The sequence below is a fragment of the Gorilla gorilla genome, chromosome 18 (assembly GCF_029281585.2).
Source record: "Gorilla gorilla gorilla isolate KB3781 chromosome 18, NHGRI_mGorGor1-v2.1_pri, whole genome shotgun sequence".
In the NCBI taxonomy this organism is placed as follows: domain Eukaryota; kingdom Metazoa; phylum Chordata; class Mammalia; order Primates; family Hominidae; genus Gorilla; species Gorilla gorilla.
Genome location: NC_073242.2, coordinates 18,686,092 through 18,713,827, shown reverse-complemented (window position 1 = coordinate 18,713,827; position 27,736 = coordinate 18,686,092). Strand labels below are relative to the sequence as shown.

General features: G+C 44.9%; 2 protein-coding genes and 1 long non-coding RNA gene across 10 annotated transcripts in view; 1 reads left to right on the top strand and 2 right to left on the bottom strand.

The window, feature by feature from the left end:
• Nucleotides 1-398: 398 nt before the first annotated feature.
• On the bottom strand, nucleotides 399-12,936 carry COQ7 (coenzyme Q7, hydroxylase). Of its 4 annotated transcripts, none has more exons than XM_004057278.5 (6): nucleotides 12,789-12,936; nucleotides 8,404-8,582; nucleotides 6,462-6,576; nucleotides 4,639-4,778; nucleotides 3,131-3,199; nucleotides 399-2,418 (listed from the first exon to the last, which is right to left on the bottom strand). In XM_004057278.5, exons 1-6 carry the CDS (start codon nucleotides 12,859-12,861, stop codon nucleotides 2,341-2,343), a joined length of 654 nt encoding a protein of 217 aa, XP_004057326.2. In that variant the 5' UTR covers nucleotides 12,862-12,936; the 3' UTR covers nucleotides 399-2,340. The 4 variants fall into 4 exon arrangements, with proteins under 4 accessions (XP_004057326.2, XP_004057327.2, XP_018868303.1 ...); XM_004057279.5 differs by lacking the exon at nucleotides 12,789-12,936 and adding an exon at nucleotides 12,518-12,611; XM_019012758.4 differs by lacking the exon at nucleotides 12,789-12,936 and adding an exon at nucleotides 12,330-12,509.
• Nucleotides 12,841-17,755, top strand: LOC129527581 (uncharacterized). Its single transcript, XR_008672569.2, has 4 exons — nucleotides 12,841-12,974; nucleotides 14,255-14,352; nucleotides 16,484-16,718; nucleotides 17,668-17,755. It is a non-coding gene; the product is annotated as an uncharacterized lncRNA (long non-coding RNA).
• Nucleotides 16,581-27,736, bottom strand: part of TMC7 (transmembrane channel like 7) — a 97,755-nt gene continuing 86,599 nt past the window's right edge. For 3 of the 5 annotated variants that reach the window (XM_031002965.3, XM_063700001.1, XM_063700000.1), the window contains 3 exons: nucleotides 23,874-24,029; nucleotides 21,074-21,152; nucleotides 16,581-18,786 (listed from right to left, as the gene is read on the bottom strand). In XM_031002965.3, the coding sequence (XP_030858825.1) occupies nucleotides 18,721-18,786; nucleotides 21,074-21,152; nucleotides 23,874-24,029 (301 nt within the window). In that variant the 3' untranslated portion in view covers nucleotides 16,581-18,720. Of the gene's footprint in view, nucleotides 18,787-20,902; nucleotides 21,153-23,873; nucleotides 24,030-27,736 lie in introns of those variants that run through there. The other 2 variants (XM_055365357.2, XM_031002964.2) reach the window with 2 other exon arrangements.

Below are 27,736 nucleotides of genomic sequence, written 5' to 3'. Positions count from 1 at the left end.
AAAGGTTTAAAACACTTGATATTATAAAATAGAATTCCAGGTTATCATTAGCCAAAATGATGACTCAAAAACTTTTTTAAAAAGCACAAAACCTTTACTCATTAAAAGGGAAGACAACTTTCCAAACAATTTGTCTCTTGCCTTTCCCTTCTTTTTTTGGTAGTTTATTTGCAAGGCAAACAAAAATCTTTCATTATCCTTTACTATTACATAAAAATCTTGTTCAAGACAGAGTCAAATTTCATCCTTGCATCAGTCTACTATTAATGTCATCCCCAATTTTTAATAATACCTTATAGATAAATCTATCCAATCTTAACTAGCTTGACCATGAGGTGAGATTCTTGTAAACCTTTTATAACCCTTTACAAATTCTTGTTAAAGAGCAGATCAGTGCCTTAAGAAAACCTTGTTGTGCTTTTATTTCAAGGTTCAATTTACAGAAAAACCAAATAATACCCTTTTAAATTTAATCAACGTGTTCACACAGAGCATTTATTTTGTAAGATTAATTTTCACAAACCATCCACAATTTGTTCAAACCTTTGGCTTTATCCTATCTAATTTCAAACAAATGCCCAGCCTTAATTTATTACAATTATGATTCGTAGACTTTCACTCAATTACATAAATTCACTCTTGGTTGAGGAAAAGAGAGAGGTGGCAGAGGATTAATCCAAATGATCCTGGTGTCCACTACCCTTCAAAGCCAGACCCTGGTGAGGCAAGTCCTGCCAAGTCATCAGGTGCTGATTAAATGCAGGGCACTGGGTGGGAAGCAAATTCCTAAAATGTGGTTCTTTCCCAGAAGCATCTTATAATCTAGCTCAGGGGCTTGCAGCTCCAACTCACACCAGAATCACCTGGGAGCTTCTGAAACCATTCTGATCCTGAACTCCACCCTAAATAAATCAAAACTCTTGGTCCATAAACTGAAAAAAAAAAGTTTAATCTCCACAGGACATTCTAATGGGCAGCCAGAGAGGAGATCCACTGATCTAGGTTTTTCATAAATTACTTAAAAATTTGCAAATTATAAAATATTTCATTAAAGTATGAAATTTTGAGTCAGTTTTGGGGTTTTTTTTTGGGGGGGGGGTAGGTGGTAAAAGACCTTAAGGAAAAGATTGTAATTCAATTTCACAAATAATCCACAACTTAGTACATTCTTTGATGGAAGCAACACCCCCGTCTTAGTCTGTTCAGGCTGCTATAACAAAATACCACAGTCTGGGTGGCTTCTAAACATCAAACATTTATTGCTCACAGTCCTAGAGGCTGGGAAGTCCGTGATCAAAGTGCTGGTTGATTTTGCCTGTGAAGGGTCTGCTTCCTCAGAGAAGTCTCACACTTCCCCTTGAAGTCTCACACTGTGGAGAGGATGAGGTATCTCTCTAGGGCCTTTCATAAGGCACTAATCCCATTCATGAGGGCTCCACTCTCATGACCTCACACTTCCCAAGGGCCCCACCTTCTATCAACTTGAGAGTGAAGATTTCATCGTATGAATTCTAGGGAGACACAGACACACACACTGTAGCACTCTCCCACCCATTATCACCCACAATTCAAAACAGAAACGATGATCTTTGACTTACTTGATGGATTTCATAGTTCTGCTTGGCCAATCTCAAATACTCTCATGTTTCCAATTATCTTTTGTTATCAGTAAACCAAATTGTTTTTTCTCCTAAAGATTCCTGTTACATTATTAATGATTTGTCCTTGATGTTTTAGGAGAAAATGGGCCTGGTGAAGTGGCTCACACCTGTAATCCCAGCACTTTGGGAAGTTGAAACGGGAGGATCACTGAGCCCAGGAGTTAGAGTCCAGCCTGGCGACATAGTGAGACTTCGCCTCTATAAAAAAATACAATTAGCCAGCTGTGGTGGTGCACACCTGTAGTCCCAGCTACTTGGAAGGCTGAGGTGGGTGGATAGCTTGAGGCTGGGAGGTCTAGGCTGCAGTGAGTTGTGACCCGGCCTGGACAAAAGAGCGAGGCCCTGTCTCCAAATAAAATAAAATAAAATAAAATACATATATATGCATGTAAAAGAAAAACATGTATATAGAAGAAAATTAAGTATGAGACCAAACAAGGCCCAGCTTCGTTTGCTGTAACTTGAACAAGGCTGGTGACCTGTTGGTCTCATGGCAGAAAAAACAACCCAGAGAAAAATCAACACTGCAGAGTTTAAAAAAAAAAAACAAAACAAACCTTATAATTTATTAACAAAATTCACATTGTACAAAAGTACAATAACTGTACACTTGTTTCTCTGCAAATGTCACTTGGTAAATGACTATCATCTTTTATAGACAGGCAAAACTGGACACACTTTATAATCTTTCTGATAAATATATCGCCACTCTGCATCCGGCCTGGATAATGCTCTTCAGGACAGCATAGGCTGGAGCCTGTTAAAAACAATAAGCAAACAAAGAAACATGTTATGTGCTCATTTTTGGTTGTAAGATTCAGGGCTGGCAGGGCAGGCTTTGGATTTCTCTGGATAAGAAATAGATCTAAGGAACAATTTATTTTAGTTTCAAAGAAAGCTATTCAAAAGGTCGGAATGCCTCTGCTACTACTGCCAAAGCATTGGAGTCATCCAGATTCTCACAGGAAAGGAAAAGAAGCTCCTGGGAGGCCAAGGCGGGCAGCTCACCTGAGGTCAGGAGTTCAAGACCAGCCTGGCCAACATTGTGAAAACTCGGTCTCTACTAAAAATAAAAAATACAAAAATTAGCCGGGCATGGTGGCACGCACCTGTCATCCCAGCTACTCGGGAGGCTGAGGCAGAATTGCTTGAACCTGGAAGGAGGAGGCTGCAGTGAGCTAAGACTGCACCACTGCACTCCAGCATGGGAGACAGAGTGAGACTGTGTCTGGAAAAAAAAAAAAAAAAAAAAAGCTTCTGGGGAAAAGGAGAAGGGATAAAGCAAGAAAGGAGATTCCCAATCTGGAGCAATAATGCGTTTGCTTGCTTTTTGTCAAAGCAACGTCATTGGTTTTCTCTCCCTTTCGCTGTCACTTTAAAATGTATTTTTCTGGCAACAGAAACCTCCTGCCCCTTCAGCCTCCCAAATAAGGAGTCCCAAAGCAGAACAGGTAACAGTAGGGCCCTACCAATTCTGCATCATGGTCGAGGCCTATGTCATGGTGCTCAAGCTCTTCATCCCGAAATTTCTTTATCAGCTGGTTAAATAAAAAGACACCAAAGCAAGTTAGCCTTCCAACTCTCCTGCTGTTCCATTTCATTTTGGAGGCTAAAGCCTCTTATTATGGCCTAAGACAGGGAGGCCAGCTTTTCCTCTAAAGGGCCAGAGAGTAAATACTTTGTTGCAACTACCCAACTCTGCCACTGTAACCAGAAAAGCAGCCGGAGACATGCAAACAAATGGACATGCTTGTGTTCCAATAAAAGTTTATTTAAAGAAACAGGTGGCTGGCCACAGGCCATAGTTTGCCAACCTCAGATTTAGACTCTAAAAAACTAAACAGTTCCCTTATTTGCTGTGGAAAATTATCTCAGGATATCTATTCATTTATTCATTCTAAAGGGTTCCTGCTCACAGCATCTGCTCAGAATCTACCAATGATAAAGAAGTGGGCCGGGCGCGGTGGCTCACGCCTGTAATCCCAGCACTTTAGGAGGCCAAGGCAGGAAGATCACCTGAGGTCAGGAGTTCCAGACCAGCCTGGCCAACATGGTGAAACCCCGTCTCTACTAAAAATACAAAAATTAGCTGGGCGTGGTGGTGCATGTCTGTAATCCCAGCTACCTGAGACGCTGAGGCAGGAGAATCGCTGGAACCCAGGAGGCGGAGGCTGCAGTGCAGGCGGAGACCACTGCACTCCAGCCTCAGGGACAAAGTGAGACTCCATCTCAAGAAAAAAAAAAAAAAAAAAGTGAACAGCACCAGGTGGTGTGGCTCACACCTGTAATCTCAGCACTTTGGGAGGCCGAGGCAGGAGAATCACTTGAGCCCAGGAGCTCAAGACCAATCTGGACAACATAGAGAGAGACTGTCCCTACAAAAAATTTAAAAAATTAAAAATAAATAAGTGAACAGGACAGGGCTCAAGAGACAAGGGTTCTGGCCGGATGTGGTGGCTCATGCCTATAATTCTAGCACTTTGGGAAGCTGAGGAGAGAGGACTACTGGAGCTCAGAAATTCAAGACCAGCCTGGAAAACATAGTGAGACCCCATCTCTTAAAAAAAAAAAAAAAAAAAAAAATTAGCTGTGAGTGGTGGCTATGTATGCAGTCCCATAGCTACTCAGGAGGCTGAGGCAGGAGGATCACTTGAACCCAAGAGTTTGAAGATGCAGTGAGCTATGACTGTGCCACTGTACTCCAGCCTGGGCAACAGAGCAAGACCTCATCTCTAAATAAAAAGAAAAAAGACAAAGGAGACAAGGGTTCTAGTCCCAGCTCTGTCTGTGCTGTATGGCCAGGGCAGATGGGTTCACCTCTCTGTTCCTCAGTTTGCTCACCTTTAAACTGAGGCACTGACCTGAGCCTCTAAACCCCCATCATCCCCTAACAATCTCTAATATGTTTTCCTCTTACCCGATTGCTATCTGCCCTTTTCCTCCTTGAGCAGCCCCGTTCTAGAGCACGGATAAATACCTGAAGAAGTTCCTCGTATTTTTCAGGGTCCTCCTCCATCAGCGTCCTGATCTGGTTGTTGTAGTGATGTGCTATGCTCTCTTCCACCGCCACGGTGCAGGCCATGGCACCTTCCTTCCCGAGCAAGGCGGTCCCCGCCCCTGGGATTGTTAAACCCAGACCAGAAAAGTAAGAGACAGATATGACCGGTAATGGAGACCATCTGTGGCCAGGGCTTCTCAACCTCTGCACCAGACATCGGGCCGGGTCATTCTTTGTGACAGGGGCTGTCTCATGCATGGTGGGATATTTAACTGCATCTCTGACCTCTACCAACTAGATGCCAGCAGTGCCAACTAAGTTTTGACAACCAAAACTGTCCCGAGGGCTGGGCACAATGGATCACGCCTATAGTCCCAGCACTTTGGGAGGCCGAGGCAGGCGGATCACCTGAGGTCAGGAGTTCGAGACCAACCTGGCTAATATGGTGAAACCGTCTCTACTAAAAATACAAAAATTAGTCAGTGTGGTGGTGGGCGCCTGTAATCCCAGCTACTTGGGAGGCTGAGGCAGGAAAATTGCTTGAAGCCGGGAGGTGGAGGTTGCAGTGAGCCAAGATCGCGCCACTGCACTCCAGTGTGGGTGACAGAACAAGACTCCATCTCAAAAAAAAATATGTCCCTAGGTATTGCCACGTGTCCTCATCAGGGGGACAAACTCACCCTGAGGGAGAACCACTGTTTTAGGAGACACTGGATCCCAGTGTTAAACCTGGAATTACACAGTAAGAAAAACCATTCTCTTTTCAATGCTGTTTTATCCTGACCATGGCCAAGAGAAAGTCAGCATTCGGGGTGAGTATATCTTTGATCTTTTATACCATTTATTCTTCTCCATTTTTTAAAAGAGTGAACAGATCTCAGGTTGAGAATCTTTGTCAGGGAAGAGTATTTGGCTGCAACTGAATTCTACTAGCTTTTTTTCTCTGTTGTTTATTTTTACTGTATTTTCTATTTATAATACTGACATTAGGCCAGGTGCAGTGCCTCACGCCTGTAATCCTAGCACTTCGGGGAGGCCAGAGAGGGAAGATGGCTTGAGGCCAGCAGTTTGAGACCAGCCTAGGTAACATAACGAGACCCCATCTCTACAAAAAAAATAGAGCTGTGCATGGTGGCATGCACCAGTAGTCCAAGCTACTCAGGCTCAGAGGCTTAGGTGGGAGGATCACTTGAACCCAAGAGTTTGAGGTTTCAGTGAGCTATGACTATACCACTGTACTCCAGCCTGGGCAACAGAGTGAAACCCTGGCTCTGGTTTGGTTTTTTTTTTGTTTTTTGTTTTTTTTTTTTTTGAGACAGAGTGTCGCTCTGTCACCCACGCTGGAGTGCAGTGGGCCAATCTTGGCTCACTGCAACCTCCAGCTCCCAGGTTCAAGCGATTCTCTGGCCTCAGCCTCCCAAGTAGCTGGGATTACAGGCACGCACCACCACGCCCGGCTAATTTTTGTATTTTTAATAGAGTCGGGGGTTTCACCATGTTGTTCAGGCTGGTCTCGAACTCCTGACCTCATGATCTGCCCGCCTCGGCCTCCCAAAGTGCTGGGATTACAGGTGTGAGCCATCGTGCCCGGCCTTTTTTTTTAAAGTACTGACATTAAGATTCTATCTTAAATAAATTTAAGCCACACACAAAAAAAGGCAGTCAATTTAACCTCGGAAAAATATGAAGTAAACAGAATGAGGTCATAAGAGGACACAGCAAGAATTGTGAACATGATACCTGAAGGATTTAATCATCCTAGATCCCCAAGCTTGCATAAGCTCTTCTAGAGAGACACGTACCCAGTGCAAACCCCAGCACGTTCCACAAGGGCATCAGAACTGTCGGCCGGACCCTGAACGTAACCATCAACTCATTGAACTTTTTCAAATGATCCTTTTCTTGATCCCACATTTTCTGCAAGAAACATAAAAATAAAGACATGCAAGCATTCCATAGAGGCTTCCCACTCATCCAAGCGGCATACAGGGAGCAAAGCAGAAACGGAGAAAATGATGGAACTGCTGTCTCCCCCATTCCCCTCAAAACATCAATGGAAACAGTAAAACATCAGACTAAAGGAATCTGTGACAAAGAGAAGAGAGCACCAAGAATACAAAACAGTCTATTATCTCAATTCCAGGTAAGACTGCCATGAGCCATGGTTGCAGCAGAAGTCTCTCAGGCCCACAATGTACCCAGTAAATGACAAGGGTCTACACACATAAGAAATGACATGTTTAACCCATTTCAAAATCAGGAAGGCAGAACATTGGCTGTTGTGTAATTTCCTTCCAGATTACTAGAATAGTATCATCTTGTTGTTGTTGTGGTTTGTTTGTTTCCAGACAGGGTCTCACTCTGTCACCCAGACTGTAGTGCAGTTAGCAAGCTCATGGCTCACCGCAGCCTCAACCTCCAGGCTCAAGCGATCCTCCCACCTCGGCCTCTCAAATTAGCTGGGATTACAGTCACATGCTACTACACCTGGCTAATTTTGTGGTGTGTGTGCGGTTTTTTTTGTTTTTTTTTGTTTTTTTGAGACGGAGTCTCACTCTGTTGCCCAGGCTGGAGTGCAGTGGTGCAATCTCAGCTCGCTGCAACCTCTGCCTCCCAGGTTCAAGTGATTCTCTTGCCTCAGCCTCCCAAGCAGCTGGGACTACAGGCATGCACCACCATGCCTGGCTGATTTGTTTTGTATTTTTAGTAGAGACGGGGTTTTGCCTTGTTGGCCAGGCTGATCTCAAACTCCTAACCTCAGGTGATCCACCCGCCACAGCTTCCCAAAGTGCTGGGATTACAGGTGTGAGCCATTGCACCCAGCTAATTTTTGTATTTTTTGTAGAGACGGGGTCTCATCACATTGCCCAAGCTGGTCTCAAACTCCTGGGCTCAAGCGATCCATCGGCCTCGGCCTCCCAAAGTGCTGGGATTACAGGCGTGAGCCACCACATCCGGCCCTGAATACTATTTACATCAGAGGAAAAAGGGAGAATGCTAGCTGCAGCTAACACTTAGATGGCACGTCCTAAATGCCAGGGGCTGTCAAATAGCTTCATGCAAGCAATTCATTCAATCCACACAATCCCTGTGAAGGACACACTATGACTGCCCCAGTATACACAACAAACTGAAGCACAGAGAGGCTAAGTAGCTTGCCCAACGGTTCAGGGCAGGCCATTTAACTTGTACTAACTTGACCTTTATGGGCCAGACCCAGTTCCTTACCCAAACCCAGGCCATTATGAGGCCATTTTGCAGATACGGAAATGGAAACCCAGAGAAGTCCTGTGCCATCCTCAAGGTCACACAGGTAGGAGGTGGGAGAGAGCCAAAATGTGAACCAGGTCTGTGTAACTACAAATTCCAGGTCCTCCCATAGCCTCTTGGGGTACAATATCTCTCTGGCACGGTGGGGGGCAGGGCTGCAACCTTTCAGCACAGTTGACTGCTGTGCTGAGCGATTCTTAACCTTTTTTCATTACTGCCTGCCCCCGCCATGGAGTACTGATACCAAAGATATACCGCATACCTGTCTATGTACTAGATGTCTCTCTGTGCTTTATCCATAAAAAGAACAATAAGCTTTTTGCTCCCCATCTCTCCACCAAGAACCAACCTTCGCTCTCCTGGAGACAATGGCATCTCCCTAGGGAACGCCTGACCTCCCATGATTCATTACTTGAAGGCCTTTGGATCTGCCCATTCAGTAGACCAGGGTGAGGGAGATGAAGAAGCACCCACCTGAATGACTGGCCCGACGCTGGTCCGACCCAGGACGGCCATCTGCCCGGCATAGATGCGGTTTGCTCCATATTCGCCTGCATGATCCACCCGGATTATTCGATCCACAGCTGCCCGATTGATATTGTCTAAAGTCATTCCTGAACTGCGAAATCTGACACTGATTCTTCTTCCATAAGCTGAAATGCAAGTGTTTATTCTTCGTTACACTCAGGTAAAATCCAGATGTTCCTTTTACAGACAGAAGAAAGGGCACTTTGGGATGGAGGTCACAAATCAGCTCCCCATGGGCCAGGTGTGCCCATAAATGGACTCTGTTTAACCTACAGTGTTAAAACAGAGGATTTTCCCTAAAGATCTGGATTTCTGGTTTCACTTTAAGCGTATGAAGATCTGGAAACGCTGAGCCTACCTTCTTACCAGGCAGTTAACATGGCAACCGCTTCTAGATGAGCATGGTTCTCCAGTTCACCAACCCTCTGGCCCGCTTCACCCCAGCCCAGGCTGTACAGGAGAGGCCCATATAGAGCTTTCAAAAACACCGTGCTCTTCCCCAATCAACCTCTGGGAGGGGGCTCTCTGAACTGATATTGTTTAGAAGCTCTGTGCATAAGCCTTCTCTTCAGCCAAGGCTGAGAACCACAGACTAAGTTCTCTTAAAATCCACACCTGTCCGGGTGCGGTGGCTCACGCCTGTAATCCTAACACTTTGGGAAGCCAAGGAGAATGGATCACCTGAGGTCTGGAGTTTGAGACCAGCTTCGCCAACATGGTGAAACCCCATCTCTACCAAAAATACAAAAATTAGCTGGGTGTGTTGGCATGTGCCTTTAATCCCAGCTCCTGGAGAGGCTGAGGCAGGAGAATAGCCTGAAACCGGGAGGCAGAGATTGCAGTGAGCCAAGATCGTGCCACTGCACTCCAGCCTGGGCAACAGAGTGAGACTCTGTCTAAAAACAAAAACAAACAAACAAAAAAAAACAGAAAAAAAATTAATAACCCCACACTGTTGGGTATTCGATTTTGAGACTAGCCTTGGAGCCTAGATTTCACTTCATTATGCTCCAAAATCAATTCAAATGAACTCTCATCTTCAAAATGTAAATTCTTCATGACAGATTATATTTTATCTTTAAAAATAAATCTCCTAACCTTAACACCTTAATTATATTCTCTGAGTCTTATATTAGAGTAACTCAAAAGGTTTTTTTCCCTGCCAGAGAGGAGTTTTGCAGCATTCTTAGGTGTATAAGGTGTATTCACCTCATTTTGCAGATACGGAAAATAGAGACCTAAGGGTCATTCAGTTTGTAATGGTAGCTTCGATCTGCACTGGTATCACTTTTTTTTTTTTTTTTTTTTTTTTTTTTTTGAGACAGACTCTGACTGTATCGCCCAGGCTGGAGACAGAGGTGCGATCTTGGCTCACTGCAAACTCCACCTTTCAGACTCAGGCAATTCTCCTGTTTCAGCCTCTAGAGCAGCTAGGACTCCAGAGTAGCTAGGACTACAGGCAGGTGCCACCATGCCCAGCTACATTTTTATATTTTTAGTAGAGACGGGGTTTCACCATGTTGCCCAGGCTGGTCTCGAACTCCTGAGCTCAAGCAATCCTCCCACCTTGGCTTCCCAAAGTGCTGGGATTACAGGCGTGAGCCACAATGCCCAGACAGCATTGGTATCACTTTGTAATGTTTTAGGGCTCTTAGCCGTGACTACCATGTCTTTTATGCAAACTTCTTTTCACTTAGGCTAACTTCAACAGCCAGCGAATATGTGGAAAAAATTCATCTTGGATACATCTATGGTTCTTTCATGACAAAGGCTTGAGTGCCTTGGACACAAGGTAGTGAGGTGGGCTGGTGAAATTTGGGGTGGCTCTGAACTCGAAATCTTCTACCAGATGGGGCTGTAAATGTCACACTTTTAACAAAGAAGCGTGGACCTAAGTTCTGAAGCATAGTGACCCAGCTTTGGTCTACTCCTCGCCATGATCCCCTCCATGTCACTGAGCATATCTGACTAAAGAGACTGCATAGGCCGGGTGTGGTGGCTCATGCCTGTAATCCCAGCACTTTGGGAAGCTGAGGCAGGTGGATTGCTTGAGACCAGGAGTTCAAGACCAGCCTGGCCAAAATGGTGAAACCCCATCTCTACTAAAAATATAAAAATTAGCCAGGCATCGTGGCACGCGCCTGTAGTCCCAGCTACTCAGGAGGCTGAGGCAGAACAATCACTTGAACCCAGTAGGCAAAGGCTGCAGTGAGCTGAGATCATACCATTACACTCCAGCCTGGGTGACAGAGTTAGACTCTGTCTCAAAAAAAGAAAAAAAGAAACATAAAACATGTGTACCATCTCTAACACTAGCCTTGGGAAAATCAGGATCGACATTTCTTACATATAAAATTGGCAGTAATCATTGGCTGAGTGCGGCGACTCACGCCTGTAATCCCAGCACTTTGGGAAGCCAAGGAGGGAGAATCACTTGAGGTCAGGAGTTCGAGACCAGCCTGGTCATCATGGCGAAACCCCGTCTCTACCAAAAATTCAAAAATTAGCCAGGCGTGGTGGTGCATGCATGCAGCCTCAGCTACTCGGGAGTCTGAGGCAGGAGAATCACTTGAACCCAGGAGGCGGAGGTTGCAGTGAGCTGAGATCGTACCACGGCACTCCAGCCTGGGCAACAAAGCAAGACTCTGACTCAAAAAAAAAAAAAGGCAATAATCAGGCTCTTTCCTTTTTAAAGGAAAACATACAATAATAAAATTTTCTTACTGAGTTATGAGGATAAAATAAGATATAAGAAGCAAAGTAACTTTATAAACAGAAATGAGTCTTATTCTGTTATGCTCACTGGCTGAACAGAGCAGCATTAAAATTCACATTCAACAACCCTCGGAGTTTTGCCTGCATTACCATATACTTTAAAATAAAATTGAGGCTCGGTGCTAGCTCTCAAATGCATCACTTTATGTCCATATTTTCCCAAAGTGTGAAACATGCCAGTGTGGTACCTACAAAATATTAAGTGGCTTATGGATATGCAGCAAATAACCCTATGTAGTAAGGGGTACTCTTTTAAATTCTCTTGCAATCTCTTTCATTAAGGAAGATAACTCCATTTACAGCTGGTATAGCCTTAACACTTTCCCAACACTTGCTAATTTCCCCTTTGTAACAGACAGTATTTAATACAATTTCATAACTTTTTAATTTGTTTGTTTTTTTTTTTAATGATTACTCATCCATTTGTGGCAAGTGGCACTGGCTTCCCATTCACCATAAAGATTTTGTTTCAAGGAAATTAATTTAATTTTTAAATGGGACATAGCTATACAAAAAAACCCATCTAGTAATCAAAAGTTCAAGCAATACTGCCATTAGGCAAAAATCCCGAAAGTGGTACACGGTAATTTAACGTTGAGAAAACGACTTCATGAAATTTTTTTTTTTTTTTTTTTTGCGCGGGGGAGACAAAGTCTCGCTCTGACGCCCAGGTTGCAGTGCAGTGGTGCAATCTCGCCTCAACGCAATCTCTGCCTCCCGGGTTCAAGCGATTCTCCTGTCTCAGCCTCCTGAGTAGCTGGGATTACAGGCACCTGCCATCACGCCTGGCAAATTTTTGTATTTTTAGTAGAGGCGGGGTTTCACCATGTTGGCCAGGCTGGTCTCAAACTCCTGACCTCAGGTGATCCTCCAGCCTCGGCCTCCCAAAATGCTGAAATTATAGGCCGGAGCCACCGCGCCCGGGCTCATGACAATTTTCTGGGGCAGCACAGATGAAACAAGGAAAGCAGGAACCAGGGTCCAAAACCATGTCTCTCTACTCTAAATTCGATGCTCCTTCTACTACACTGATGGCTTTCAGTTTACAGTGCATGCAAATCACCTAAAAGTCCTGTTCACAGATCACAGATACCGACCAAGTAGGTCGGGGTGGGGTCCGAGAATCTGTATTTCTAGCGAGCGCCCAGAAGTAGCGGAGGCTGCTGGTCGTCGGGCTACCCTTTGCCTGGCAAGGCCCTGGGCAAAGACTACAAAGAGAGAGACTCCCGGAAACGCTGAATTTTCAGTGTCGCCAACTGTCCTCGACTCGGAACGCTGGCCGCACCTGCCGTGACATCACTGCACAGGGGTGCAATTGCGTCACTCCCCAGGCGTCACTGCCGAAACAACCCCTGTCCTCCTGTCACTCTCGCCGCTGACTACAGGCCCCGCCCCGCCCGCCAGCGCCCCGGAGGCCGAAGTCACGCAGTCGCGCTCCGTCGCAGGCCTGTGACGTTACGAACCTCTCCCCCGTGACCTCTTCGACCCAAACCTCAAGCGAAAATTCCCTAGCTCGCTAGCCCGGCGCAGGACTGTGACTGCGCGCCTCCTTTTACCTGAGAGGGACCGCCGGGCCCCCGGCCGCAGCCGCCAAAGGCAGGGAGCCGCCGCCACCCCGGCGCAACTCATTGCCGGGACTGAAAAAGCAACCACTTCGTTGAACGGAACTGGCCAATAGTGTCCTTGGCTCGGACTGATGACGCACAGCAGACGTAAGGAAGGCTCAGCTCGCCCGCGCACCGGTGGGAACGCCCCCTAGCTCTGCGCTAGGGGTTAGATTGGTTAGATACGACAAAAAAAAGATTATATTGGGTGGGGTCACTGTCAATCACTCGGAAGACCAAGGAAGCCAAGGCGCCTTGGGTTGCCAGGGAGATGAAAATGCTAAATTGCTGTTTAAAAAGATCAGGACAAGGTTATGATTTCTCACCCAAGTTCCTGGGAAAAAGGATCATGAGGGAATTACTTATTAACAAGGCACGGTATTTCCTGCTTTACCTACGTGGAAGGAGATTTCTTTTTATTTGTATCCTACATCTACTTTAAAATAGTAAGCCTGGGCAACATAGCGAGACCCCGCCTCTACAAATAATTTTAAAAATTAGCCGGGTATGGTGGAGCACACCTGTAGTCCCAGGTACTCGGGAGGCTGAGGTGGGGGGATAGCTTGAGCCCGGTAGCTCGAGGCTGCAGTCAGCCGTGATTCTGCCACTGCACTCTAGCCTGGGCCCTGTCTGAAAAATAAATAAATAAATAAAATTATATGTATATATAAATTACATGCACCACATGGTTAATCGTGTTATATAGTGTTATCTCTATTGGTGGGCTGAAAGCCAACTTTAAACTTCTTCCCGGTCTTTTCTCTATTTTCAGATTTTTCTACAGAGAACATGTTTTATCCTTGGTATCCACCTTAATGTATTGTGTGCATGTATGCATGTATATTTGTGCAAATTGGAATTTTTTGAGAAGGGAGGGGAAATTTAGCAACATACTTTAAAAAGATCATATAGTACAGCAGTCTTACTTTTAGGAATCTACTCAACGAAATAATTTTTAAATGAGTAATGTACATGAGGGCAAAAATCAAAGATGCATGTCTGCAAGGATATACAACGTTTAATATTGGCAACATCAGGGGGCTGGAACTGGGAGAAGGGAGCTTTCACTTTCTACTTTACACCCTTGGATTATTTATATACTTTATCCAAGTTTACCATAAAATATTTTAAGATGGAATACAATTGTAAAATTATTGAATTCCAGTTTTTAGTTTTTATATCACTCTAGTGTTCAAATTGACACACCAAAATAATTTAAAATTATGATGAACCCAAATACTACTTAGTGAGGATGTTGTAGCACTCTCATGTAAAACTACTGAGTGTCTGAATCTGGCGCTCAAAAGCCTTAAAATGTTCAAAACCTTTGCTGTAATACCACTTCTAGGTCTCTGTTTCGTTTTTGTTTTGTTTTTTGTTTTTGTTCTTTTTAAATGGAGCTTCACTCTGTCGCACAGGCTGGATTGCAGTGGGGAGACCTTGGCTCACTGGAACCTCTGCCTCCCGGGTTCAAGCGATTCTCCTGCCTCAGCCTCCCAAGTAGATCGGATTACAGGTACACACACCACCATGCCCAGCTGAGACTGGGTTTCGCTGTGTTGGCCAGGCTGCTCTCAAATTCCTGACCTCAAGTGATCCTCCCACCTTGTCCTCCCAAAGTGCTGGGATTATAGGCGTGAGCCGCCACGCCTGGCCTAGGTCTCTGTTTCTAAGGAGAAAAAATGTTAACAAAGATTTATAGATGTGCCCATTATTTATTACTGGGAAAATTTGGAAACAAAATGTTAAGCAACAATTGAATATCAAAACATTATGTCCGAGTGTAGTGGCTCACGCCTGTAATCCCAACACTTTGGGAGACTGAGGCGAGAGGATCACTTGAGCCCAGGAGTTCAAGACCAGCCTGGGCAACACAGTGAGATTCCATCTCTACAAAAAATTTTAAAAATTAGTCAGGCATGGTGGTGTGTGCCTCTGATCCCACCTACTTGTGAGGCTAAAAGGATCACTTGAGCCCAGGAGGTTGAGGCTGCACTGAGCCATGATCACACTACTGCACTCCAGACTGGGTGATAGACCTAGACTCTGGCTCAAAAAAAAAAAAAAAAAAAATCCAACTGTATGATGTTATGTAGCCCATTGAAATGTTTGTAAAGAGCTTTTAATAACAGGAGAAAACACTATCTTTAGATTGTTCAAGAAAACACATATTAAGTGAAAAAGAAATTAGAATACCAAAGTTCTTTCCTTCTTTTTCCCTCCCTCTGTACTTTCTATCTTAAAAGGAATTTTGCCAAGATTAACAGTGGGTGCCCATAAATGGTGCTTTTTAGGTTTTTTTCTCTGTTGCTTTTGATGTTCTCTGTATTTGCTATAAAAAACAAGTATTTTTATAATGGCAAAACAAAATTTAAAAAACAAAAATGCACACTATTCCCTAATTCCATCCCCCTACCCACCAAATTATCCATTAAAAAAACTAGTTTCAGCCAGGCACGGAGGCTCACCCCTGTAATCCCAGACTTTGGGAGGCCGAAGTGGAAGAATCACTTGAGGTCAGCAGTTCAAGACCAGCCTGGCCAACAGGGCAAAACCCCATCTCTACTAAAAGTACAAAAATTAGCTGGGCATGGTGGCGCACACTTGTAGTCCCAGCTACTTGGGAGGCTGAGGCAGGAGAATCACTTGAACCCAGGTTTCAGTGAGCTGAGATCGCACTACTGCACTCCAGCCTGGGCAATAGAGTGAGACTACATCTCAAAAAAAAAAAAAAAAAACACGGCCGGGCACGGTGGCTCACGCCTGTAATCCCAGCACTTTGGGAGGTCGAGGCGGGCAGATCATGAGGTCAGGAGATCGAGACCATCCTGATGAAACCCCGTCTATATTAAAAATACAAAAAATTAGCCGGGCATGGTGGTGGGTGCCTGTAGTCCCAGCTACTCGGGAGGCTGAGGCAGGAGAATGGTGAACCCGGGAGGCAGAGCTTGCAGTGAGCCGAGATCACGCCACTGCACTCTAGCCTGGGCAATAGAGACTACATATTTAAAAAAAAAAAAAAAAAAACACAGCCGGGCACGGTGGCTCACGCCTGTAATCTCAGCACTTTGGCAGGCCGAGGCAGGCAGACCACCTGAGGTCAGGAGTTTGAGAGCAGCCTGACCAACATGGAGAAACCCCGTCTCTACTAAAAATACAAAATTAGCTGGGTGTAGTGGCGCATACCTGTAATCCCAGCTACTCGGGAGCCCGAGGCAGGAAAATCGCTTGAACCTGGGAGGTGTAGGTTGCGGTGAGCCAATATCACCCCACTGCACTCCTGCCTAGGCAACAAGAGCAAGACATCGTCTCAAACACACACACACACACACACACACACACACAGAGAGAAAACACACACACAGGAAAACCCAGTTTCCAAAATTTCAGGGAGACTGATTTGAGTAATAATAATATTCTGGTCTCCTGTTTAGCCAGCTCTGCATGTATCAAACGCTTTCTCTGTTGCAATTCCTCTGCTGCAATTCCTCTGTCTTGATGAATGGGCTGTATCCAGGCAGCGGGCAAAATGAACCAGTTGGGCAGTTACACACATACACCCTCCTTGGCTTCGACAGAGCCAAGGAGCTTTAAAAGCACTCATCTGAGGACTACATTAAACACTTCTTTCTTCTCTCTCATTTTAGGAAAAAGCAAAGAGGAACTTTACAAACTGTTACAGTTTTCCATCATCACTTGACTGCTGACAAGAAGCCTCTTTGAATTCCAGTATACACGATCACATTTTAAAACCTTCAAGACGCCGTTTAATCAGGAGTTGTAAGGCACATTTGTTAGAGAGAGCTGCACTTTAAAAATTATACAGACATCAACTGAAGTTATTAAAGTTATCAAAACATATTAAAAACCTTCAAGTAAGAGGTATGCATATTAGCAGCATTTAACTAAAATTAATATATTAATTAGCATATTTCAGTATCACTTTTATAATAGGAAAAAAAACACAGTACGTTTTCGTTGTGTTCATCACACACACACACACACACACACAAATAGAAAACTTGAATATCATCAAGTCTGGTCACAGTGAAAATGTTATATAAATATAAAGGCACTGGGCAGAAATGTTTACAATTACAACTTTTTTTTTCTTTTCACCTATCTTTTTTTTTGAGATAGGGTCTCCCTCTGTCACCTAGGCTGGAGTACAGTGGCACGGTCTCGCTCACTGCAGCCTTCACCTCCCAGGTTCAAGTGATTCTCATGCCTCAGCCTCCCAAGTAGCTGGGATTACAGGCACACGCCACCATGCCTGGCTAATTTTTGTACTTTTAGTAGAGACGGGGTCTTGCCACGTTGACCAGGCTGGTCTCAAACTTCTGACTTCAAGTGATCTGCCCGCCTTGGACTCCCAAAGTTTTGGGATTGCAGGCATGAGCCACTGTGCCCAGCAGAATTTATTTTTTTAAGTGAGACTGGAATGAATCTTTGGTTACTCAAAATTCCATGACACCAGTTATTAGATTTAGACGAGATCAGGCATTTTCAGGGTGGTATGGCTGTAGTTATTAGATTTAGAAACCCATAAACCTTACCAAGTCAGGAAAAGACCGAAAAGCTCATTGGTATCCCAGTTACAAAAATATTCCACTTTAAATAATATCTTTGTGGAAAAGCAAGAAAATGGCTGTAAGAAAGGGACGAGAAGATACCTTTGCTCCTCTGAGCAAGGATTCAGGCATTTTTGAGTAGTGGAGTGGAGATGGCCGGGAGAATTATTGTTAACAATAATTAACAATAATTGTTAACAATAATTATTGTTTTAGAAAGCAACAGCTTTCTAAAACCTGCACCCAACTTTAAATTCCAGGCTACTCCCCAGGAAACGTGTGGAGCCAGTGAACGGAAGAAAAACAATGGAAGGAAGGCTTGAAAAGTCCATTACAAAACTACAGTCCTTTGAAAAAGATTTCAAAGATATTAAAATGAAAACTGATTACATTAAACAATAACTTAAACTTCTGTTCTTCTGTTAAAAGGTTGACATCTATCAATTTTGGGTAAGCTTACAATGAGGTATTTATTGCATATGGTTTTTACCATAACAGAAATCTTAAGAGATATTCTACATTTTTTTTTTTAGGCAGAGTTTTGCTCTTTTTGCCCAGGCTGGAGTGCAATGGTGCGATCTCAGCTCACTGCAAACTCCACCTCCTGGGTTCAAGCAATTCTCCTGCCTCAGCCTCCTGAGTAGCTGATATTACAGGCATGTGCCACCACACCCAGCTAATTTTGTATTTTAGTGGAGACGGAGTTTCTCCACGTTGGTCAGGCTGGTCTTGAACTCCCCAACTCAGGTGATCCGCCTGCCTCGGCCTCCCAAAGTGTTGGGATAACAGGCGTGAGCCACTGCGCCCAGCCACATGTTTTGTGAAATAAAGGCACATGCATTAAAAATTGTAAGCACAGGAAAACAACCCTAAAAAATGTGGACGTATGTGTTTAAGAAACCAGCCTCCAATTCTGTTTGTTATACACTCATGGGCTGGTCTGATTAACAGGCTGAGCTTCAGTCCACATCCCAAAACACTTGTGCACATAAACTCGTGGCTCAAATACTAAACTACCGTCTCCGCTCTTTCATTCTTGTAAAAGCTGGAATGGCTTGTTGGTTTTTGGTAGAGTTGTCACAGAGTGGCCGGTCTGCAGGCAAAGGCTTGGGTTTCCCCTGCTTTTCTAAGTCACTGAAGCCCTAATTAAGGGCTGGGTTAGGTAAACACAGCTGCACATATGGAAAAGCCTAAACTCAAGAAAAATATATTTTTAAATGTCCACTCAAAACCCAGGTAGACTCTGTAGGCTCAGCAGAATCACTAGGTCAGCTTAGAAGCAACAGGCAGCACCATCTTCACGCTCAGTCTAGTTAGTTCCTCATGTCCCTTTGGGCTTCTGTTAGTTTCTGGATTAGGTAGCGCTTGTCACGACTTTCCTAAAAAATAAGAAGTTCACATGTACATTTAATATATTTGGAAACAAATACCATCATTACCTACCAGACTGAGGGCTGCGGATTCTAACCACTGGACTATTGTAATGGCCTCTCATCTGGTCTGTCATTGTGTCTGCTCCACAGCCCCTTGTCCACAAAGCAGCCGATCCTTTTTTAAAAAAATGCACAGTACAGCCGGACACGGTGGCTCATGCCTGTAATCCCAGCACTTTGGGAGGCCGAGGCAGGTGGATCACCTGAGGTCAGAAGTTTGAGACCAGCCTGACCAATATGGTAAAACCCCATCTCTACTAAAAATACAAAAATTAGGCCGGGTGAGGTGGCTCATGCCTGTAATCCCAGCACTTTGGGAGGCCAAGGCAGGTGGATCACCTGAGGTCAGAAGTTTCAGACCAGCCTGACCAACGTGGTGAAACCCCATCTCTACTAAAAATACAAAAATTAGGCCGGGCAAGGTGGCTCACGCCTGTAATCTCAGCACTTTGGGAGGCCGAGGTAGGTGGACCACCTGAGGTCAGGAGTTCGAGACCAGCCTGGCCAACATGGTGAAACCCCGAAACCCCGTCTCTACTAAAAATACAAAAAATTAGCCGGGCGTGGTGGCAGGTGCCTGTAATCCCAGCTACTTGGGATGCTGAGGCAGGAGAATTGCTTGAACCCAGGAGGTGGAGGTTGCAGTGAACTGAGATCACACCACTGCACTCCAGCCTGGGCGACAGAGTGAGACCCTGTCTCAAAGGAAGAAAAAAAAAAAAAAAAGACTGGCCATCATGGTGAAACCCCTTCTCTACTAAAAATACAGAAGTTAGCCGGTTGTGATGGTGGGTGCCTGTAATCCCAGCTACTTGGGAGGCTGAGGCAGGAGAATCAATTGAACCCGGGAGGTGGAGGTTGCAGTGAGCTGAAATTGCGGCACTGCACTCCAGACTGGGTGACAGAGCAAGACTCTGTCTCAAAAAAAAAAAAAAAAAAATGCACAGTAGACTCTTACAAACCCTTCAGCAGCTTCCCATCCCACTCAGAATAAAACTCTAAACAGAGCCCTCAAGGCATTGTGACTTGATGACTCTGGCTGCTATTACAATATCACCTTGCCTCTTCCCATCACTCACCACCCTGTGGCCACACCGTCCCCTCCCTCCTGTCCCCCTGAAGTGCCTGGCTCATTTCCTTACCGTGCTCTTTGCCTCTTACTCTCATCCTCAAATAGGACCTCAGATAATGGCTCCTCTCTCTATCATTCAAGTCTCAGCTAGGGTCCAGGCATAGTGGCTCATGCTTGTAATCCCAGCACTTTGGGGAACTGAGAGGGGATGATCACTTGAGCCCAGGAGTTCAAGACCAGCCTGGGCAACATAGGGAGACCTCATGTCTATAAAAAATTTAAAAATTAGCCAGGCATGGTGATGCACGCCTGTAGTCCCAGCTACTTGGGAGGCTAAGGTGGGAGGATGGCTTGAGCCCAAGAGTTTGAGGCTGCTGTGAGCTATGACCACACAATCGCACTCCAGCCTGGGCGAGAGAGTGAGACCCCGTCCTGAATAAAAAAATAAAAAAAATCACCTCCTCAAAGAAGCCTTCTACAGCCGCATCTGCAGTAACTGATAGCCCGCTTGTCACTCTACCTTGTTTTTATTGTCTTCATAGAAGCTATAATTAGTCAGCATTTATCTTATTAACTACCCAGCAGCTTTGTCTCTTGTTCACCAAAGCGTCCCAGCACCCAGCACAGTACAAGGCACAGAGTAGGTACTTAATACACATCTTTTTTTATTTTTATTTTTGAGATGGAGTCTCACTCTGTCACCCAGGCTGGAGTGCAATAGCGCAATCTCAGCTCACTGCGACCTCCACCTCCTGAGTTCAAGGGATTCTCCTGCCTCAGCCTCCCAAGTAGCTGGGATTACAGGTGCCCACCACCACGCCCAACTATTTTTTGTACTTTTAGTAGAGACGGGGTTTCACCATGTTGGCCAGGCTGGTCTTGAACTCCTGAGCTCAAGTAATCTGCCTGCCTCGGCCTCCCAAAAGTGCTGGGATTACAGGCATGAGCCACCACATCCCCCTTAATACACATCTTGAAGGAATGGATGAATCAGTGAATTAATGAAGCTGGATGCGGCTGGGCCTCAAGGCAGAGTTTTGGGGAGGTGGTGGTGAGAGAAGGCTGCAGTAATTTCACTCCCTCCCAGGAAAACAGCACTTTCCTTGCAGTGTCCTGGGTAAATGTCCCCAGCCATGACCCTCTGGGGCTATGCTTCCTTACCAGGGATAGCTGCTCTCGGAGCTGGATGACCACCTGTTTGTGTGCTCCAGCTAAGGCAATGAAGTAAAACATGATGAGGCTGCAACACAAGACAGACAGGTCACAAGGGAGTCTGGATCATCTGAAGGCCACTAGAAAAATAACCCAACACATTTTTCCTTGGAACAGTTTTACTCTTGTTAGAAAAGAAGGCTGGGCATGATGGCTCATTTTATAATCCCAGTGCTTTGCCCAGGCAGAAGGATCACTTAAGGCCAGGAGTTTGAGACCAGCCCAGGCAACATAGGGAGAGCCCCACCTCTAGAAAAATAAAATATGGCTGGGCGCGGTGGCTCACGCCTGTAATCCCAGCACTTTGGGAGGCCAAGGCAGGCGGATCACCTTAGGTCAGGAATCTGAGACCAGCCTGACCAACATGGTGAAACCCCGTCTCTACTAAAAATACAAAAGTTAGCTGGGCATGGTGGTGGACGCCTATAATCCCAGCTACTCAGGAGGCTGAGACAGGAGAATCCCTCGAACCCAAGAGGCAGAGGTTGCAGTGAGCCGAGATCGCATCACTGCACTCCAGCCGGGGCGGCAGAGCAAGCCTCCATCTAAAAAAAAAGGAAAAGAAAATGTAAAATTAGCCAGACATGGTGGCGTGAGCCTGTAGTCCCCAGCTACTCAGGAAGCTAAGGCGGGAGAATTTGAGCCCAGAAGTTCAAGGCTGCAGTGAGCTATGATCACATTACCATACTCCAGACTGGGCAACAGAGCCAGACCCTGTCTCTACAAAAAATAAAGAAAACCCTCATCTCTTCCAAGCAGAGGGTATAAGAAACAGCTACTGAAGTTTTTATTTGGCAGTGGCAGCAGAATCTGACTTATGCCTTGCTTTTTACTTTTAATATTAAAATTTGCGGATGTTCGCCTTGTACATACAGAATGACAGAAAGAGAGAGAATGACATGGTTGAGAAAGTCAGCTGAGCATGTAATTAACATGTGGATGATCACTGTGGAGGCTCTCTAGCCCATTTCCTCATTTGTAAAATAGGGAAAACATAATAAAACCCAGTGATTGCAAGCTTGGGATAAAATTATTTTATTTATTTTATTTATTTATTTATTTTTGAGACGGAGTTTCACTCTTGTTGCCCAGGCTTGAGTGCAGTGGTGCGATCTCAGCTCACTGCAACCTCTGCCTCTCAGGTTCAAGGAATTCTCCTGCCTCAGCCTCCTAAGTAGCTAGGATTACATGCCTGACTAATTTTATATATTTTTTAGTAGAGACGGTGTTTCACCATGTTGGTCAGGCTGGTCTCGAACTCCTGACCTCAAGTGATCCACCCGCCTCGGCCTCCCAAAGTGCTGGGATTACAGGCGTGAGCCACTATGCCTGGCTGATAATATCATTTTAATTAAAAGCAATCAAATCCAGGTGTAGTAGAAGGTGCCTGGTGCCTGGTGTCCCAGCTACTCAGGAGGCTAAGGAGGGAGGACCACTTAAGCTCAAGACCCACCTGGGCAACATAGCAAGACACTGTCTCCTAAAAAAAAAAAAAAAAATCAACTGCTGGCTTCTGTCTTCTGTGCAGCTCTAGATCTGAAATGGGGGTGGTTAAAGTTATTATCTTTGGGGAGAGGGGCAAATGGAATGGAGGGCAAGCCCTCATAAAAACAGAAGGCAACCTCACTGAATGAAGGGAAGGTGGTTTCCTATCCAGTCTCCCCAGATAAGGCTGATGAAATGAGGGCCAAGTAACCAGGAGATGCTGAAATCAGCGACGTCCACAGTATTCCCCTGGAAGTCCCTGAGATACTTAAGTCAGATCAGAGAAGTGCTACCAGGTGGCACCAGCCAAAGCACTGCTTGGGTGAACCCATTAGGGTGAAGCAGCTGGAGCCCTGGATCCTACGAATTTGAGGCTGGCTAGCTGCACAGCTCCCCCAAGTCATTGTATTAATCTCATCAAAGGTATCCTGCCTTTTTACAGGTACATTTCTTTGGGCTCACTTCTTGTATTATGGTGGGGTTTTACTGTAAGAATATCTGCATCACAGAGTAATTGCGATGATTTCATGAGTTAGTACATGCAAGGTACAATTAATGCCAGTTATTCATGGCTTATAAGTGGTAGAGCCAGGGTTCAAGGGCATGCTTCTAATCTGATGTTCATCTCTCTGCTGAGAAATCTGCTCCTTGTCAAAGAGCAAGAGATTCTGTAAATAAACAGTAATGTTAATAATAGGCAATATATATTAGCTTTTTATAAGCCAGGCATTGGGCTAAGTGTGATCTTTCTTAATTTGCCCAATGAGCCTCTGAAAGGGTGACTATTATTATGCCTATTTTATTTATTTATTTATTTATTTGTTTTTGAGACAGGGTCTTATTCTGTCACTCAGGCTGGAGTGCAGTGGTATGATCTTGGCTCACTGCAACCTCAACCTCCCAGGTTCAAGCGATTCTCGTGCCTCAGCCACCTGAGTAGCTGGCATTACAGGCATGCACCACCATGCTCAGCTAATTTTTGTTACTTATTTATTTTTTTGTAGAGTCGGGGTGTCCCTGTGCTGTCCAGGCTGGTCTCGAACTCCTGGCCTCAAGTGATCTGCCCGCCTCAGCCACCCAAAGTGTTGGGATTACAGGCATGAGCCACCGCGCCTGGCCTATTATGCCGATTTTAGAGATGGGAAAGTGCAGTTCAAAGAAGCTCAGTAACTTGTCAAGTCTAGGGTGACCCCGCCCCGACCACCGCCATTTCCCAATGGGAGGAGCCCACGTGCCTCAGTGGGTCCTGGTGGTTCTCACTCACCAAATAATCATGAAGAAAGGAACTGCAAAGGCTTCAGATGTGACACCATGGATGAAGGACCGCAGCGAGCTGGGGAAGGTGCTCACCGTCTTGGGGATGACCTCCCAGGTGGTGTTGAAGTTGGTGAATGGCCCACAGGCTTTCGAGGAAGGGATGCTGCCAGGACACAGACCAACGGGCTCAGAAGGAGCGTGCAGCACAGGTTTGAGTGTCCCGCCCCTGTACACCCAGAATGTTTTGTTAACAATGGCCTTCAGGGAGCCACCTAACCTCCTGGGCCTTCTGGAATGTTTGAGTCGAAAATGCTTACCCTGGCCGGGCGCGGTGGCTCACGAATGTCATCCCAGCACTTTGGGAGGCTGAGGCGGGTGGATCACCTGAGGTCAGGAGTTCGAGACCAGGCTGACCAACGTGGTGAAACCCCATCTCTACTAAAAATACAAAAATCAGCCGGGCATGGTGGTGCATGCCCACCCAGCTACTTGGGAGGCTGAGGCAGGAGAATCACTTGAACCTGGGAGGCGGAGGTTGCACTGAGCAGAGATTGCACCACTGCACTCCAGCCTGGGCAACAAGAGCAAAACTCCGTCTCAAAAAAAAAAAAAGAAAGAAAGAAAGAAAGAAAATGCTTACCCTGAAATTTCATCAAGTCTCTAGACCTAACTTCCAGTTTATAGGAAATTCAGGACAGAAGAGCAAGTTAAATGACAGTGTAAGAAAATAACAAGACAAATCCAAAATGTGGGCTTTCTATTCTCCGGTCTCTTAATTTAGAAGTGAGGAAACTGGCCTGGACTCTTCAAAGAATCAGGGATTAAAAGAGACTAAGTAAGGAAGGAGAGCATTAGGAAAAATAGCTAATGTATGCTGGGCTTAATACCTAGGTGACGGGGGTAGGTATAGCAAACCACCATGGCACACATTTACCTAGGTAACAAACCTGAACGTCCTGCACATGTACCCCAGAACTTAAAATTTAAATTTAAATTTAAAGAAAGAGAGACTAAGGAGATAGAAGAAACAGAAGCAATGGGTCAAACTTGAAAGATCACTATTTTAAAAACAAATCTGTAATCCCAGCACTTTGGGAGGCCAAGGCGGGTGTATCACATGAGGTCAGGAGATGGAGGCCAACCTGGCCAACGTGGTGAAACCACGTCTCTACTAAAAATACAATAATTAGCTGGGCATGGTGGTGGGTGCCTGCAATCCCAGCTACTCGAGAGGCTGAGGCACGAGAGTTGCTTGAACCCAGGAGGTGGAGATTGCAGTGAGCCGAGATCGGGCCACTGTACTCCAGCCTGGGTGACAGAGCGACATGCCATTTCCAAAAAAAAAAAAAAAAAAAAGCTATACTAAAGACTATTTAGGGGACAATTGGAGAAATTTAAAATGACAGAAACATGGTATTAGTATTAATCTTCTTAAGTGTGATATATTATTGTGGAAACACATAAAAGAGAGTGCCATTAGTCTTAGGAGCTGCACACTGAAGTATTTAGCAGTGAAATATTATGATGTCTATAAGTTAATTTCAAATTATTTCCTATCCAGAAAAAAAGTATGCATAGCAGAAACAAATCCAGTTGGCCCCCCATATCCAAAGGTTCTTCATCAAATTCAGCCAACCTCAGATAAAAATATTTGAAAAATAAAAAATAACAATATGGCCAGGCGCGGTGGCTTGTGCCTATAATCCCAGCACTTTGGGAGGCCGAGGCAGATGGATCACTTGAGGTCAGGAGTTCAAGAGCAGCCTGCCCAATATGGCGAAACCCCGTCTCTACTAAAAATACAAAAATTAGCCAGGCGTAGTGGCGGCACGTGCCTGTAATCCCAGCTACTTGGGAGGATGAGACAGAAGAATCGCTTGAACCTGGGAGACGGAGGTTGCAATGAGCCAAGATGGTGACACTGCACTCCAGCCTGGGTGACAGAGTGAGACTCCCTCTCAAAAAAAAAAAAAAGCAAATCCCATGCTTTTTTTTTTGAGACAGAGTTACACTCTTGTTGCCCAGGCTAGAGTGGCATTGGTGCAATCTCGGCTCACTGCAACCTCTGCCTCCCGGGTTCAAGTGATTCTCGTGCCTCAGCCTCCGGAATAGCTGGGATTACAGGCGCCCGCCACCACACCCAGCTAATTTTGTATTTTTAGTAGAGACAGGGTTTCTCCATGTTGGTCAGGCTGGTCTCGAACTCCTGACCTCAGGTGATCCGCCCTCCTTGGCCTCCCAAAGTGCTGGGATTACAGGCGTGAGCCACCGCGCCCAGCCTACCATGGCATTTTATAGCAAGGACTTGAGCATCTGAAGATTTTAATGTGGTTGGGGGGGGAAGATCATGGAACCAGTTCCCCAAAGGTCCTGAGGGAGACTGCATAGTAAAATGTTAACAACTGGGACATCCAGTTGAAGGGCATATGCGTTTTACTGCTGCTAGTTTTTCAGCTTTTCTGTAGATTTAAACTTTTTCAAAATGAAAAGGAGAGAAAAAAATAAAATAAAATTACAATAGGAAAGCACTAAAATTAAGACCCGGAAAGAACTGACTAAATTCACATCACAAAGGTCTGTGTATAAGACTTTCCATTGCAGCCCTTTATGTAGGGATAAAAATAAATTCCTGGAAACAACCTAAATGTTGTTTAAGGAAATGGATGAACAATTTATGGCCCATTCATATGACGGAATACTGAAGAACCATTGAGAGAAAAAGAGAGAAAAGTGGCCAGTCACGGTGGCTCACGCCTGTAATCCCAGTGCTTTGAGAGGTGGAGGTGGGAGGATCACTTGGGCTCAGGAGTTCAAGACTAGCCTGGGCAACATAGCAAGATCACATCTTTAAAAAAAAAAAAAGAAAAGAAAAGACACAGATATGAGGAGATGACCATCACTCAGGAAAGTTAAGTACTTGAGAAGGAATGAAAAAATGAATTTTCACCATTTTTTTAAATATCTTTTGAATTTTGTGCTATGTGAATGCATTTCCTATTTTAAAAAATCAGGCCGAGCACAGTGGCTCACGCCTGTAATCCCAGCACTTTGGGAGACCGAGGCCGGCAGATTACCTGAGGTCGGGAGTTCGATACCAGCCTGACCAACATGGAGAAACCCTGTCTTTACTAAAAATACAAAATTAGCCGGGCATGGTGGCACATGCCTGTAATCCCAGCTACTCTGGAGGCTGAGGCAGGAGAATCACTTGAACCTGGGAGGCAGAGGTTGCGGTGAGCCGAGATCGCGCCACTGCACTCCAGCCTGGGCAACAAGAGCGAAACTCTGTCTCAAAAAGAAAAAAAAATCAAAGCTAAAAATATTTTTGAAAGAAGAAGAGTTTAGTATGTCCATGGACATGGGAAAGGATACAATATAAAACTAACTGGAAAAAAAGAAAAACAAAAAAAAGAATATTAAATGAAAAAATAATTACCAAGCAGGATTATACTATTATCTCACGTTTTCTTAAAAAATAAATAATTGCTTTTCATAAAGAATTTCTGGAAGTATTCATAAGAAAATGTTAACAGTTGTTACGTAACCTATGGAGAGTGAGAATAAGAGGTGAAGATAAGGAGCAATTTTTTTCTCTTCAATTTACACCCTTCTGTACTGCTTGAATTTTTTATATAATGTATATTATCATAACAATAAAGAGCAACAAAACACATACAGAATCAAAGTATTAAAAAAGAACAAAATCTGGCCAAGCATGGTAGCTCGTGTCTGTAATCCAAGCACTTTGGGAGGCCGACATGGGTGGATCATTTGAGATCAGGAGTTCAAGACCAGCCTGGCCAACATGGCGATACCCTGTCTCTACTAAAAATACAAAAATTAGCTGGGTGTGGTGGCAGGTCCCTGTAA